The sequence below is a fragment of the Molothrus aeneus genome, chromosome 24, assembly GCF_037042795.1.
Source record: "Molothrus aeneus isolate 106 chromosome 24, BPBGC_Maene_1.0, whole genome shotgun sequence".
In the NCBI taxonomy this organism is placed as follows: Eukaryota; Metazoa; Chordata; class Aves; order Passeriformes; family Icteridae; genus Molothrus; species Molothrus aeneus.
In genome coordinates, this window is record NC_089669.1 from 2,105,015 (window position 1) to 2,118,565 (window position 13,551).

A 13,551-nucleotide genomic window follows, 5' to 3' on the forward strand; every position below is an offset into this window, starting at 1 on the left:
GGGAAGGGTCTGGAGCCCCAGCGGAGGCTGAGGGAGCGGGGAAAGGGGCTCAGCCCGGAGAAAAGGGGGACCAAGGGGGAACCTTCCGTCTCTGCACAACTCCCTGACAGGAAGGGACAGCCGGAGGGGGTCGTGCTCTGCTCCCAAGGGACTTGACGAGGGAAAACGCCCTCAAGCTGAGCCAGGGGAGGCTCAGGTTGGAATTTCCTCGCTGAAAGGGCGGTGAGGCTTTGGAAGGGGCTGCGCGGGGCGGTGTTGGAGCCCTCACGGCTGGAGGTGCGGCTCTCAGCGCTCTGGGCTGCCCCACAAGGCGGGCACCGGGCGCACTCTGGGACCCGACGCGCCCCTCACGATTCTCCCCCCTCAGGCGTTCCCGCCCAGCCGCGCCCGCACGTGACCCGGCGGCGGCGCCACGTGACCCCTTGGCGCACGTGACCCGGCGCCATGGCCGCCAGCCGGTACCGGCGCTTCCTGCGGCTCTGCGAGGAATGGCCGGTGGAGGAGACCAAGCAGCAGCGGGACCTGGGCTCCTTCCTGCGGCAGAAGGTGGCGCAGGCCTTCCGCGAGGGCGAGAACACGCCGGTGAGGGGCGGAGGGCGGCACCGCCGCGGCGCCGGCCTGGGAGGGCGCGGGGAGCGGCCCGGCGGGGGCTCTGAGGGGCCGGGGCAGAGCGCGGCGTTCGGGGCTCACACGCGGTTCTGCCCTGGGGCTCGCTGGGCTGTAGGAGGCTGTGCTCGGGGCTTCGTGGAATATTAGAGCTGGAAGGGAACGGGAACTCCAGGGGTGATGGAGTCCGGTTGCTCCCGGGCCGGGCTCGGCAGAATTTGGAACGCACATCCCGGGAAGGCTTTGGAATACCGCCCACGGGCTTGTGCCTCCATGGGGCAAACTGCGCCCGGGACACCTGGGCTGTACCTGGGACAAATGATTGGTAGCCGGGACACCGGGTTTGTACCCGAGACACTGAGTTTTGTAACTAGGACACCTGGGTTTTGTGATTAGGACACCTGGTTAGTGCTCAGGATAAATGGTTTGTGCCCGGGACAATTTGTACCTAGAACACCTAGTGTGTGCCCAGGACAATTTCTGACCGGGACAATTTGTACCCAGGACACCTAGTGCGTGCCCAGGACAATTTCTGGCTAGGACAGTTTGGACCCAAGACACCTGGTTGGTGCCCTGGCTAAAGATTTATACCCAGCACACCTGGTTCATACCCAGGACAGTATATCCTCAGGATATACCAGGTTTATACCCAGTTCTTGCACCCTTTACACCATGTTCTTTGGAGAAGCCCGTTCCTGTGGTTGTGGGAGTGGGGTACAGGGCTTTGGAAATTTGTCAGCCCTGCTGGAATCCAGTTAATTCCTGTGATGTCCTTACCTCGAGGCTGGGATGATGGGATGCTGCAGCACTGCCTGACACTGATGGAACGCAGCGGTTGTACAATTGAATTCCGCCTCCAGCTGTAATTCTCTTGGAGTTTAGGCTTTGCTGCTGAAATAAATTAGGGAATCTGCTGCCTGACTTGGCTGCAGACCTTCCCAGGCGCGGAGGTGTTGCTGCAGAATGCAAATGTGCCCTTTCTTAGCATAAAAACATTGTTCCAGAGATGCACTTTAGACCACAAGGGGCCATTAGAGGCTCCTAATCCTGTACTGGTGACCAGAATAGTCTGCAGCAGGCATTTTGGGAAGGGTTTTATTGCTTTTCCATATGCTCAGGACAGCTTAATGTGTTGCACCAGTTGGCTCCAAGATCCCAAAGCTGCCACTGATCCTGGAAATCTGAATTGATGCCTGCAGCAGTGGTGGCAATTTGTGTGTGGAGAGGCTGAATGTGCTGGCGCAGGAGGAGCTTCTAAGAGGGGAACTAGAGCCACAGGGCTTCTTTAGCCATCTAATGAAATGAGATTTGCTGGATTTCCAGGAGAGAGATGCTGTTTGTGCCACCCTTTTAATGGCTGGATCTGCTGGAGCCTTGGGGATCACCTGCAGGGGGATGTGGCTGTCCCTGTGTCCTCTCTCCTGCAGAAACCTTTTCCTTACTCTTTGTACTTCATCCTGACACCTTTTGTGTTATTTTTACTCTTATTTTAACCATTCATGGACCAACACTGAGTTCTGGGGTGAGCTGGGCTCATTTTACCACCATAAAAAAACCAACAGGGAAAACATTGTAGACTGGAAAAGCAGCTGAGCAAGGGCTGTGCCAGGCAGAGACACCAGGATGAGCCGGATCTTCCAGCTGAAACAGAAATCCAGTTACCCTTCAAGCTGTTCCCTGTCATTTGTGCTGATTTCCTTAATCAATTACAGGTTATTTATAGCCCCCTATAGGGAGTCCTGGCACCTTGTCCTGGGTGATTCCCTACAATGAGGCAGGTGACAGAAGTGGCCTCACAGCAGGAAGGGCCACAGATTTCACAGCACCAGCCAGTAACGTTCTCTGGAGCTGTGTATTCACTGTCAGATCTTGTTGGGGCAGAGTTTCAGATCCATTCTGGAAATCCCAGGTGTTGTTATTCCCGCAGGCTGAGCTGGTGGGAGATGGAGGGGAAAAGCCTGGAGCAGGACAGCAGATGGACAGTATCCAGCAGTGCACTGGGAATTCTGAGCTGCTCCCCCATGGCCATTGTCCCTTGGAACAAGGAGGGATTTTGCTGTGGAGGTGCAAAACCAGACTTGTGTGACACTTGTGTCCCCTGCAGATCCCTGACCCCGAGGCCTGTGACCAAATGTACGAGAGCTTGGTCAGGATCCACACCAACTTCTACAAAAACAAGGTGAGAGTTGGGGCACTGGCCTCTGCCCCTCTCTCTGGGGGGGAGCCCCCACCTGCTGCAGCATTGCTGGGAATGGCAGCATTGCTGGGAATGGCAGCATTGCTGGGAATGCCTGAGGGACAGCTGAGGGGTGGATGATGCAGCCGTGCCTGTGGTCGCCCAGGGCAGCTGCTGGGTGAGCAGGGCAGGCCTGGTTCTTGGTGTGGATGAATCCCAGCTGAAAGCACTCTCAGACTGAGCCAGCTGGTGACATTTGTGCCTTTTTCATGCACTGCAAGTGACTTCTTTGTCTCTCTCCCTCCTTTTGCTGCTCCCCTGGGAAGTACCCACGCCTGAAAGACACCACCTTCACCGGGGTGACAGTGGAGGATTGCAGGACAATCCTGGCTACAGGTACTGCTGCTGGGCTTGCTCTGAGAGGGCAGGGCAGGGGAAAAGGATGTTCTGGTTTTTGGGGTGCTCCCTTGCATCCCTCCTCAGCCCCTGGGACTGGAGGGTGCCAAGGAGCTGCCTGCAATTCTGTGGAGGTGTTGGATGAGGAGTAATTCAGGAATAGGAGTAACTCAATATTTTGGGGTGAGGAATCCATTGGATTTTGCACTGTCAGGAACCACAGAGGGTTTGCAAAGGCCCTGTGGGGTCAGACAGCAGGATCTGTGTGGAAGGAACACATTTGCTACATCAGCCCAACACTGAGCTCAGCTTCTCTTTCACCATCTTCCAATTCCCTTGGTATTCCTTGTGTGTCAGACCCTGGGAAGGAGCTGGTGCCCCATGCAGAAATGCTCTCACCACATCCCTTAGGAAGGGCAGAGCTGGGAGCCAGAGCAGCTTTGTTCTGCTCCAGTTCCTGACTTTGATTGCAGTGCGTGGAAACTGAGTATCAGTTGTTGGTGATAAGAGACTCCCTGCATTGATTGGAAGGGAAACCAACCTCGCCTCGGGCCTGGAATGAAAATTCATTAAGAAGAGAAGTCAGGAAAGGAAATCAGATGGAAGGCAGAGCTGTTTTAAGAGGGTTTCATTTCTCTGCTTGCCTGCTTATCTTGTTCTGGCCCCATCTCTGTCTCCCTTCTCCTTTTTGCAGACATTCTGAGACAGATGGAAGACAGGAAAAAAGGGACGTGGAAAAGACTGCGGGAAAAGTTCTCTGCCAAGAAACCCGAGGATGACTTGAAGTGAGGGCCCAGCTCTCAGCTTCTCCACTGTACATATCCCTGAAGCTCTGTGTGTTGCCATGATGAATAAAACCACTTATTCCTCTTAGCAACAGCATTTTTGTTCAGCCCTACCCTTTACATTCTTCATATTTAGTGCCTCCTTTTTTGCTGCTGAGAATCTGGGGCAGAGCTGAGCACATCCATCCCTGCTGGAGCAACGTAGGGAAGGGAACGTTGTGGTGTCAAACCTGGCCCTTTGCATCTCAAAAGATGGAACAAGCAGGAGCTGCCCAGAGGGAGGAGGTGCAGCTTTAAATGTTCTTGTGAAGAGAACAGAGAGGATATGAAAACCTCTCTGTGCTTGTGTTTGTGTGTTAGCTCAGGGACCAGGGCAGTGCAGGGAGGGAGAACTTTAATCACCACATTTATTTTCCTTCGGAGGAGACAGAGAGGACAGAGGGTGACTTTGCCATGGTGACAGTGGAGCACGAGTTTAATTGAGATTTTAATCAGCTGCTGCTGCAGGAGCCAGGCTCTGTGCAGATTCCCCCCAGCCTGAGGAGAGGGATGTGTGGGTTAGTGCAGAGCTGAGGGTGAAGGCAGGATTAAATGACATGCTGCTAGATGGAGCCATAAACACATTTCAAGTGTTCTGCAACTTCACTGTTATGGGCTTTTTTATTCTTTTTTAGAGCTTTACTGCTTTCATCAGTGTCTGTTCTTGGGCTTGGAGCTGGGGCTGGCTTGGGAAGGATGAGTGTCTGGAGCAGAGCTGTGCCAGGGCTCCACAGCACCAACAGCTGCTCCTTTTTATGGGTTTCAGCAGTGATTTCCTGGCAGGCAGTGAAAGAATTTGAAACTGCAGCAGGCTCTGGTCCAGAGCTCCAGGAACCAAGGCTGGTGCTGGTGGTGGCTCTTCACGGCAGCGTTTGGCAGGGGATGTGCAACACCTGGAGCTGGGAGCAGCAGGCTGGGGAGCACCTTGGGTTCCAGCCCTGCTTTGGGTTCTGTTCCACAGCCCCATCACACAGAGGGCACAGGGAGGGGACTTTCTTTACCACGTTGAAGTTTTTATTATAACATGATTCTGTATTTAATTTAGTTAAGGCAATTTACACTTCAGTTCTTAAGTAACAATGATAACAACTAAAAAAAAAAAAAAACCAAACAAAACAACCAAAAAAAAAAGGTAAAACATTACACCAGAGATGAAACTAAAACACAGGACACCCCTTCACAGTGAACTCCTGTAAACCTGCAGGCTCCTACTACTGCTGCCCAAAAATCCTTGGTCCACAGAAGGCAAAAGACTTTTAGTTCCCACTAGGACAAGCTCAGCTCCTCATCTGGCAAGTTAATTAAATTAAATCCACCTCCTTGAGTTCAGCTGCTCTTTACTGCACCACAGAACGGAGAGAATTCTGTAAATGGAGAGGGGTCAGCGTGGAGCAGGCAGAGCAGATAACGAGGGCTGCTTGGCAAATATCCACAGGGACAAGTGGCACTCGGAATAAGTTAAATAGTGCGGCCCTACAGCTACTTACCCCACAGCTGAGGGGGGCTGGAGCACATGGAGATAAAGATACAACCCTCCACAGTTGCAAAATAAAAGAGTTATTGCAATGAGGAATGAAAGTCCTGTATGGTTTATCTTCCTACGAGGGTGTTGGAAAAACACCTGGGCCCAGGTGTGGGGTGGGCTCGGGCCAGTCCCAGCTCCTGGGATTGCTTGCAAGCTCTAAGGGAGATGATGCCTGGGAACCCCTTTCCATGTGGTCCATTGTCCCCAGGCAGTGACAATCCATGCCTGGAGCCCAGGGAGGAGGAGCAGCCTCCTCAGCTGACACAGGTGCAGTCCCTCGGTGGCTGGAGCTGTGTCTCAGTGGTTCATGGTGTTCTGGACATCCACAAACCCCATCCTCTGCCTGCGCTTCCGCTGCTCCGTCATCTGCAATTCCAACAAGGACACGCTGAGGCAATTCCAGGCCCTCCTGCTCTTGGATGTTCTTCCCAAGTGTCTGACTGTGCTGCTTTGAGCCTCTGCCAGCAAGCTCTGAGCTGGTGAGGCGCTTCCCAAACCCACGTGTCCCAGGTGTCCCCAATTCCCCCAAAAAAGAGCTGCAGGAGCCCTGTGCTTGTCTTTGTGCTGCCTTGGGCAGGTCCTTTCTCCCATTCCCTGCCCTAGGTGGCTATTTTGGGAAGGACAGAGGGTTCCTCCAGGGGATTTCCCATTTCCATACCTGTTCCTTCAGCTCGTTCAGCTGGGAGGTGAGGTGGGACACGAGCTTCATGGTGGTGTTGAGTTTGTCCTGCAGATTGCGGATCTCGTTCTGCTCCCCTTCCCCTTCATTGCTGACCAGAGACATGGCTCGCATCCGGGGGAACCAGTCCAGGTTCTTGTTCTGGGAACGTGACCATGGACAAGGGGAGTTGGGGTGAGGGGTCAGAGAGGAGGAGGGAAGATAGGGTTTAACAGGCAGCCTCCCTGTGCTTAAGGATTAAAGAAAAATCTTTGAAAAAATCTGCCTTTTTTTTCATGCATGCTCCATTTCTAGGTTGATTCATGGGCTTAAGTGCAGAGGTTTTTCTTTCCTTGCTTTCCTTTCCCTCCCTTGCCTAGAAACCCCATTGAAGCCCCACTCCCTGCTTGGTTCAACCCTTCAACCCACAGGACAAACCTTCAAACAGACCACATGGAAAAAACCAGCAAAGAACAACCTCAGGCACTGCACCATTATCCAGTATTTTCCAAAAGGACTTCCCAGAGCTGTTTTTCCTTGGCCAGCCCCTTGTTCCCAATATCCCTAGGGGAGGCAGGTTGGGATGGCCAAGGAGCTGCCCTGAGGGCACCTGTACCTTGATCATCTGTGCCACGTAGCTCTCAGGGCCGGTGTAGTCAGTCTTGTTCTTCACCCGCACCAGCACGATGAAGTACAGGTAGTTCCACATGTTGTGCTCATATTTGATGTGCTCCTCAAAGGACACGGTCTTGTTGTCAAATTTGTCCCTTTCCAGCCCTGGGAAAAGCAAGGAAGGGAGGAGGAGGACAGGGAGGAAGTGAGTGAGCAGCAAACGTGGAAGGAAATTCAGCCCAGTGCATCCTCTCCTAAAGGTGACATTTAAGTGCTTTTAGTAATTAGTTGGCATTTAGCACATACACATCCAAACCAGGGGGCAACAACCCAGCTGGGGGTTCAGGAGACTTCTGTATAAAATCACAGAATCAGAGAATCATGGAATGGTTTGGGTTGGAAGGGATCTTTCACCCCCTTCCATGTCCTGCTGGCTCTGCCTCTGCCCAGTAAAATAAACCCAGAGGATCTTTAGAGGAAAAAAGCAGAGAGATTTACTGGGGTTTTCTTTTTTTTTTTTATGCCTACTGCTGACTGAAAGGATTCCAGAGCATTTTCTCTATTATATTTCTCCAGTGATTTGCTGCTTTTTTCCCCCACTGGCCAAGGGAAGGTCTCAGTGCTGACATGCACAGCGACAAGAATCCCACAATGTGGTTTTAGTTTAACACCTCATTAGCAGGGTGAGGAACAGCTCTGAGAATTTCCCTCCAGCTGTGCCCTTGTTTAAACCCATCCCAGTGCAGTGACCCCTCAATGAACAGATTCAAGTTTTGCAGTGATAAATAAAAACCAGAATCCAGCTGAAATTCTTTTCCTTCCCCCAACCTGGGAGGGGAGGAAGAGCTTTAGGGCAATTCCTGTATTCCCAGTGCTCACCACAAATAAAACAGGTGGTCTTCAGGATCTCTTCCTTCTTCTGTTTCTCGCTCCTCAGATCAGCAAAGGTGTCAATAATGACTCCAAAGATGAGGTTGAGGACAATGATAATGACAATGAAGAAGAAGAGGAGGTCGTAGACAACTCGAGCAGGGAACAGGGACTCCTGCAATGGATGAGAGGGAGAATTGGGTGTCTTGCACAGCTCTGCTCCAGCCAGCCCTGTGACACAGCTGTGGCTGAGGCACCAGGGAGGAGGAGAACGTGAGAGATGGAGCTGGATGTGTTGCAGCTCCCAGGAAGAAGGGCCAGCCGTGATTGCAGCAGGGTTTGGCAGAGGAAAGAAGTCCCAGGTGCTGTCCCCACTCACATCCTTGGAGGGTTTCCTCAGGATGTCCCCCACGCCGCCGCCGTTGCGCAGGCCGTGGTTGAGGACGGTGACGATGCACATGAGCAGCGTGTCACAGGCGCGTTCCCACTGCTCTGGCTCTGCTTCTGGGGAGGAGAGCAGGGCAAGGACTCAGAGCACAGCAGAGCACAGAGCCTGGCAGTGGCATGGCTCCAGCTGCAGTGGCAGTGACACAGGAGCAGCTGCTGCTGCTGTGATGTCCCAGCCAGCAGCTCCTCCAGCAGCCAAACCCTCCTGCAGCTCCCACCTCCTTTCTGATTAAATCAATCCACCCCAACATTTTTTATGCCAGGGTCAGTGCAAAATTCACAGGCCTCTTGCCCAATACATCCCAGGAAGCAGATTGAGTTTCTGCCTTGGAAAAGCTGGGATTTTCCTCAGCTGGCTGGCAAATCCACACTGCCACACACAGCTGGCATTTCCACAGGGCTCTCTTACCTTCCAAGGCAGTGGGTGCAGCAGAGCAGCTGATTTTGTCACTGCTGCACGACTCCATGAAGCTCTCCACGTTCTTTTGCATCCCCAAGGGATCATCTGCAAGGAAGAGACCCCAGCCCTGTGAGAGCAGCACCTCTCCCCAGCAAACCACTGCCATGGGCTCCCAGGAAGATGCCAACCTTCCTGGGCAAAGCCTGCCTCATATTCTCCTACTTTTCCTGGGCCCTGAAGCTTTTTCTCAGAGTTGAGACCCCACAGAGCTGACCCTTCATTGTGCCCCCTTCCCTGCCACCACCAACCCCAAACCCTGCTCTGTGCAGCACGAGCACAAAGCTGTCCTCTCTGTGAGCCCAGAACCAGTGCTCCCAGTGTAAAACCCCAGCCAGCACCCCCCGAGATGTGCTGTGGAGGGTCCCACAGTGTCCCACCACCCCCAGCACTGCCCAACCTTTGGCTTTCCTGTCCGGCAGCCGGTCCACCTCGAGGATGAAGTCGTCCTTCAGGAACAGGAAGCCCACGATGGAGAAGAGGTAGACGAGGATGAGGGCCAGCAGGGCAGTCAGCAGGATGGAGCGCCCGTTCCGTGTCACGCTTTTGATGACATTAAACAAGGTCTCCTCACGGTAGATCAAGTCAAACAGCTGAAAGGACCCAGGAGCAAAGAAATGCTGCTGAGTGCTTCTCTTGATAATGCCTGGCCTATCTATATCCCCTTTTATCCTGAGATCTTGGTTCGCTCAGCAGACCTTGACTAACTTTCCTCACAAAGCCTTTAAGTTTCCCAGCTTACTGAAGGGAAGCAGAGAAGAATGGAGTGACTTATACACAGCAGGAGAGCCAAGAATAGGCCACATGTACCCTGGCTCTGCCCTCGGCAGCTCACGTTGCCTCCCAGCTGACCCAGATAAAGCACACAGCAGATTAGAAGGAGAGATACAGGCCAGGACCAGGAGAGAGACAGCAATAGATGCTGTCAGGAGGCAGAAAGCTCAGCCCATGCAAAGATTAGAGCACAGGGAATTGTTCTCTCCGCTATCAATCAGCCCCTGGGAGGTGTCACAGGAACCTTCCAGCTCCTAAAGCAGCAGCCAGGCTGCCTGTGCTCCCCAGGCTCCTGAACTGATCATACCAGGATGCTGTAGAAGAGCTCGTGCACGAAGAGCCCCAGGACACTGGTCACGATGTAGCCCACGTGGTAGAGGAATTCCACATCCATGATCATGGCCTTGTAGCCACGGATGAAGGTGCCTCGGTTGCCCACGAAGCTCACCACGAACACGATCTTGTTGGTCAGCTGGGGACAGCCAGAAACAGGAGGGTGTTGAGAGTTTTTTGCAGGACAATGGACATGTGCAACATATGCACAAACCAGCCCTCATATAGACTGAGTAAGTGTTGGAACTCAGTCACCCCTCTGGGTGTCCAGAGTTGCCGGGGGGCTCAGAGACCCTGGCACACAGCCCAGAGCACCTGGGGATTTGATTGTGACCCCTGGAGCAAGTTACCAGCTTTGTATGAGGACCTGAAAGTCACAGAAGTTTAAATAGCATAATAATAAAATTATCACAGGGTGAAAAGGTCGATTTTAGGATTTTTGGTATGGGGGTTATGGGGATAAGATGGAGGGACTTGGGCATGTCCAGCCTTTCTTCTTCTGCTCTCCATTTTCTGCAGTGATGTTGGCACTTTGGGATTGGTTTAGAGTAGAAGTGCACTGTCTAACATAGGAGATGGGTATTGGGAATTAAGTGTAAATATGTTATATGTAGTTGGTAGTATAAAAAGACAACACCACCCTGAGGGCGGTCAGAGTGCCTGTGGCTGCCCTGCTGAGCAGATCTTGGCTGGGCAGAAAGAAAATTTTATAGCTAAGAATTAATAAACAACCTCAAGACCAAAAAGTGAAGAGCTCTGACTCGTTTTTCGGACACACGGGCCGAAACAGAGACATCCTGCACATCTTGGGGCAGCAATTAACAACTAAACTCTGAGAAGTAAGGTCACCGTGTCCTTGAAGGACACAAAAGGAGAAGAACATGCTCAGAAGCAGACAGCTCAGGATGCAGAGGCAGACAAGAAAACCCCAGTGAGACACATGAAGAAGGAAGACTAACTAAAATTAACTGAAATATTAAAATGCGTGCATAAAAAGGATTTAACCAATCGTGTATTAGCTTGAGGCACGAACAATAGAGAATAGTATAAAAATGGCTTGATTTTGTAATAAATTGGCTTCACTTGATCATATTGATCACGGCGTGATGTCCCGTTACTGATCCTCTGCGCAGGAGGGAGTGGGGTTGGCTGTGCTCTGGGAATGTGGGACACTCCTGATCCCCCAGCAGGCGGAGAACTCACATTGAGAGCGCCCAGGATGTTGAGGGTGAGCCCGATGCCCAGGTAGTAGATGGAGCGCAGGATCAGGGCCACCAGCAGCGGCCTCACCCCGTAGCGCTTGGTGAACAGGGCCATGATGGAGAAGCAGATCAGGATCCAGAAGAGCAGGGAGATCAGCGGGGAATCCAGCACTCCTGGCAAGAGGAACACATGGATGCTAAAGGCAGGGGCACTGCTGCTGCCAGGCTGCCCAGCCACACCAATGAGCTCTTGTCGCAGACAGCTTTTATGAGAAACCCTTTCCTTAGGATTTTTTTCCTCCTGAGAAGCTGAGAGGCCTCAGGAACAAAATGTAAGCAATGGTTATCTGCTGCTGTGGAATGCAACAGGTGCATCTGGGATTGGGCTCATGTGGTTGTTTCTAATTAATGGCCAATCACAGCCCAGCTGGCTCGGACTCTCTGTCCAAGCCACAAACCTTTGTTATCATTCCTTCTTATTCTATTCTTAGCTAGCCTTGTGATGAAATCCTTTCTTCTATTCTTTTAGTATAGTTTTAATATAATATATATAATAAAATAATAAATCAGCCTTCTGAAACATGGAGTCAGATCCTCATCTCTTCCCTCAACCTGAGCCCCCTGTGAACACTGTCACAAGCTCTTTATCAGAAATGATGATGCTGCACTGCAGGCTTTGTGCTGGTTCAGGTGGTTTTTGCTGATGCATTTTCTAACATCTTTTATCCAAGAGCTCAGAACCACTGTAGGTGATGGAGGCTTTCCCCGACAGCAGGAACGTATCCCATCACTGCTCCCCACATTGTACAAACAGGGGAAGGGCAGCCCAGGAGAAGAGAGGTTTCCTTGAGGAGGAAGGGGTGGGAGGGCTGGAAACTGAAATCCTGATTAATCCTTTATGCAGCAGAAAGGACCTGGGGTTGTAGCAGCTCAGGGATCTGCCTTTTTCCGGCCCAAGGACCTGCTCCTCCCACCCCGAGGAGCAGCAGATGCCTGGACACTTACCCATGGAAGTGGCTTCCACGTAGGGGTAGAAGAAAGCAATGATGATGTTGATGAAGACGGCCAGGTTGAAGGAAATGCTTCCCCAGAGCGTCATTCTGCGGGAGAACCAGTACATCAGCGGCATGCCTGGGGGGAGAGGAGGCAACACACAAACCTCAGCCAGCCTCGTGCCAACCGGGTCCTCCTGGAGCCCCTGTGCCCTCCTGGAGCCCCCCTGTGCCACCCCAGACCCCTGTGGGCTCTGCAGCTGCTGCCCCCAGACCAACCCAGCCTCCCACCTTCTTCAAACCATTCATGAAGTGTTTTGAAAACATTCCTGTCCATCTGTTAGAAGAGGAGTGCACCTTCTAAGTGACTCTGCTCACATTCCTTGGTCTCCCAGCCCTCTGGAAACCTGCTCTGAGACCCTGGAATCAGGTTGGCTCTGTCCTCCCTCTCAGCTCCTACACTACTCCTCAGCTGCATCCCAGTATCCATAGTGCAACCCTCTATTCAGTTCCTGGGATTTACAGCCAGGATTTCCACCCTGGAAGCCCCTGAGCAGGTCTGCAGGGGGCAGAGAAACAGGTTTTATTTCCCACGTGCAGCTACAAGACCCTGGCTTAGGAGAAGGCAACTGAAAGGGCTCTCCAGGGAAAACACCTCAGCTGGAATCCCAGGGAACATGAGCAAGGTGCCCTGAGAGCACAGAGGAGCCCATGGCTGGGATTTCAACCCTCACTCCCTGCACTGTGCCAGGTGTGTGGTGCTCTGCAGAGCTCAGGCAGCTCAGCCATGCCATTCCCAGCCCTTTCCCTGCAGGAATGTCCCAGATTCCCAGCGGGGCAGCCCAGGGGAGGGAGGGAGGGAGGCTCTGCCTTGCTCTTACTGCGCAGCTTCTTCTGCCACTCCATCTCGTTGTGCAGGAAGGAGGATTGGTCAAAGAAGTCACTGACTTTGCTGCCCTGCTCGTCCTGCTCCGTGGTGGTGAAGAGCCTGTACTTGGTCTCCTTGGTGAGGAACTCACAGATCCCAGGCACAGGGAAGATGATCTGCTCCATGCTCCGGTCCAGCCGCACGATCTGCAGGATGCACAGCCCTCAGATCCTGCCCTGCTGGGGATTTTTCCTCCTTCTCACATCCAGCTCTGCCTACCCCTCCTCCCTCCAGCTTCACAGGGTCTAAATATTGTCAGCCCCTTATTTAAAAGCTTCCAAAGTTCCCCCAGCAGAGGCAGCTCTGGCTGGGGTAAGCGGGAGTGTGGGAATGGGGGATCCATGCCAAGGATGAGGCTGCTGGATCAGCTGCATCCCACTGCTGCTGGGAGAGAAGGGCAGGGCCCAGGGGGCTGCTCATCCCTCAGTTCCTGGAGTTAATGCTCCTGCCAGCATGGCCGTGGGAAGAGGGGGCAGCTCTTGGTGCAAGATAATCAGACATGAGGCATCTGGAGCCAGGTGGGATTCATGGAAAGCCAACAGCCAGGAAGTCTTGCCTCGATTTGGGATGTGTGCTTCTCATAATAAGCCAGTGGATCCTCCTCTTCCTCCTGCACTGGGGCCGTGGACTTCAGCATCTGTGACAGCTGCTTGTTGTTAAGGCTGAGCTGGATGGGAAAGGGAAAGGGAGAGGATGAGGATCCAACATGCCTCAACATCTCCCACAGCTGATGAGGTTTCCAGGGAAAAGC

General features: G+C 52.8%; 2 protein-coding genes across 3 annotated transcripts in view; one reads left to right on the forward strand and one right to left on the reverse strand.

Annotated features, from left to right (window-relative positions):
- The first annotated feature begins 417 nt into the window (after positions 1-417).
- On the forward strand, positions 418-4,051 carry UQCC2 (ubiquinol-cytochrome c reductase complex assembly factor 2). 2 transcript variants are annotated; one of them, XM_066565493.1, is made up of 4 exons: positions 418-582; positions 2,711-2,785; positions 3,109-3,178; positions 3,873-4,051. In XM_066565493.1, the coding sequence occupies exons 1-4, from the start codon at positions 445-447 to the stop codon at positions 3,965-3,967; spliced, it is 378 nt and encodes a 125-aa protein (XP_066421590.1). In that variant the 5' UTR covers positions 418-444; the 3' UTR covers positions 3,968-4,051. The 2 variants fall into 2 exon arrangements, with proteins under 2 accessions (XP_066421590.1, XP_066421591.1); XM_066565494.1 differs by having other exon boundaries at positions 418-546.
- A 1,065-nt stretch (positions 4,052-5,116) lies between these two features.
- ITPR3 (inositol 1,4,5-trisphosphate receptor type 3) overlaps positions 5,117-13,551 on the reverse strand; it is a 41,108-nt gene continuing 32,673 nt past the window's right edge. The window contains exons 47-58 of the mRNA XM_066565491.1: positions 13,357-13,467; positions 12,754-12,946; positions 11,886-12,011; positions 10,882-11,054; positions 9,653-9,817; positions 8,972-9,164; positions 8,524-8,619; positions 8,047-8,171; positions 7,677-7,842; positions 6,802-6,962; positions 6,186-6,347; positions 5,117-5,893 (exon numbers count right to left, since the gene is read on the reverse strand). Coding sequence (XP_066421588.1) covers positions 5,825-5,893; positions 6,186-6,347; positions 6,802-6,962; positions 7,677-7,842; positions 8,047-8,171; positions 8,524-8,619; positions 8,972-9,164; positions 9,653-9,817; positions 10,882-11,054; positions 11,886-12,011; positions 12,754-12,946; positions 13,357-13,467 — 1,740 coding nt within the window. The 3' untranslated portion in view covers positions 5,117-5,824. The remainder of the gene's footprint in view (positions 5,894-6,185; positions 6,348-6,801; positions 6,963-7,676; positions 7,843-8,046; positions 8,172-8,523; positions 8,620-8,971; positions 9,165-9,652; positions 9,818-10,881; positions 11,055-11,885; positions 12,012-12,753; positions 12,947-13,356; positions 13,468-13,551) is intronic.

What these genes read in the sequence shown, in the direction of transcription:
- UQCC2 (XM_066565493.1), top strand. Translation starts at nt 445, where the DNA reads ATGGCCGCCAGCCGGTACCGGCGCTTCCTGCGGCTCTGCGAGGAATGG. An exon ending in GCGAGGGCGAGAACACGCCG is followed by an intron (nt 583 to 2,710) that starts GTGAGGGGCGGA and finishes TGTCCCCTGCAG; the next exon opens with ATCCCTGACCCCGAGGCCTG. An exon ending in CAGGACAATCCTGGCTACAG is followed by an intron (nt 3,179 to 3,872) that starts GTACTGCTGCTG and finishes TCCTTTTTGCAG; the next exon opens with ACATTCTGAGACAGATGGAA.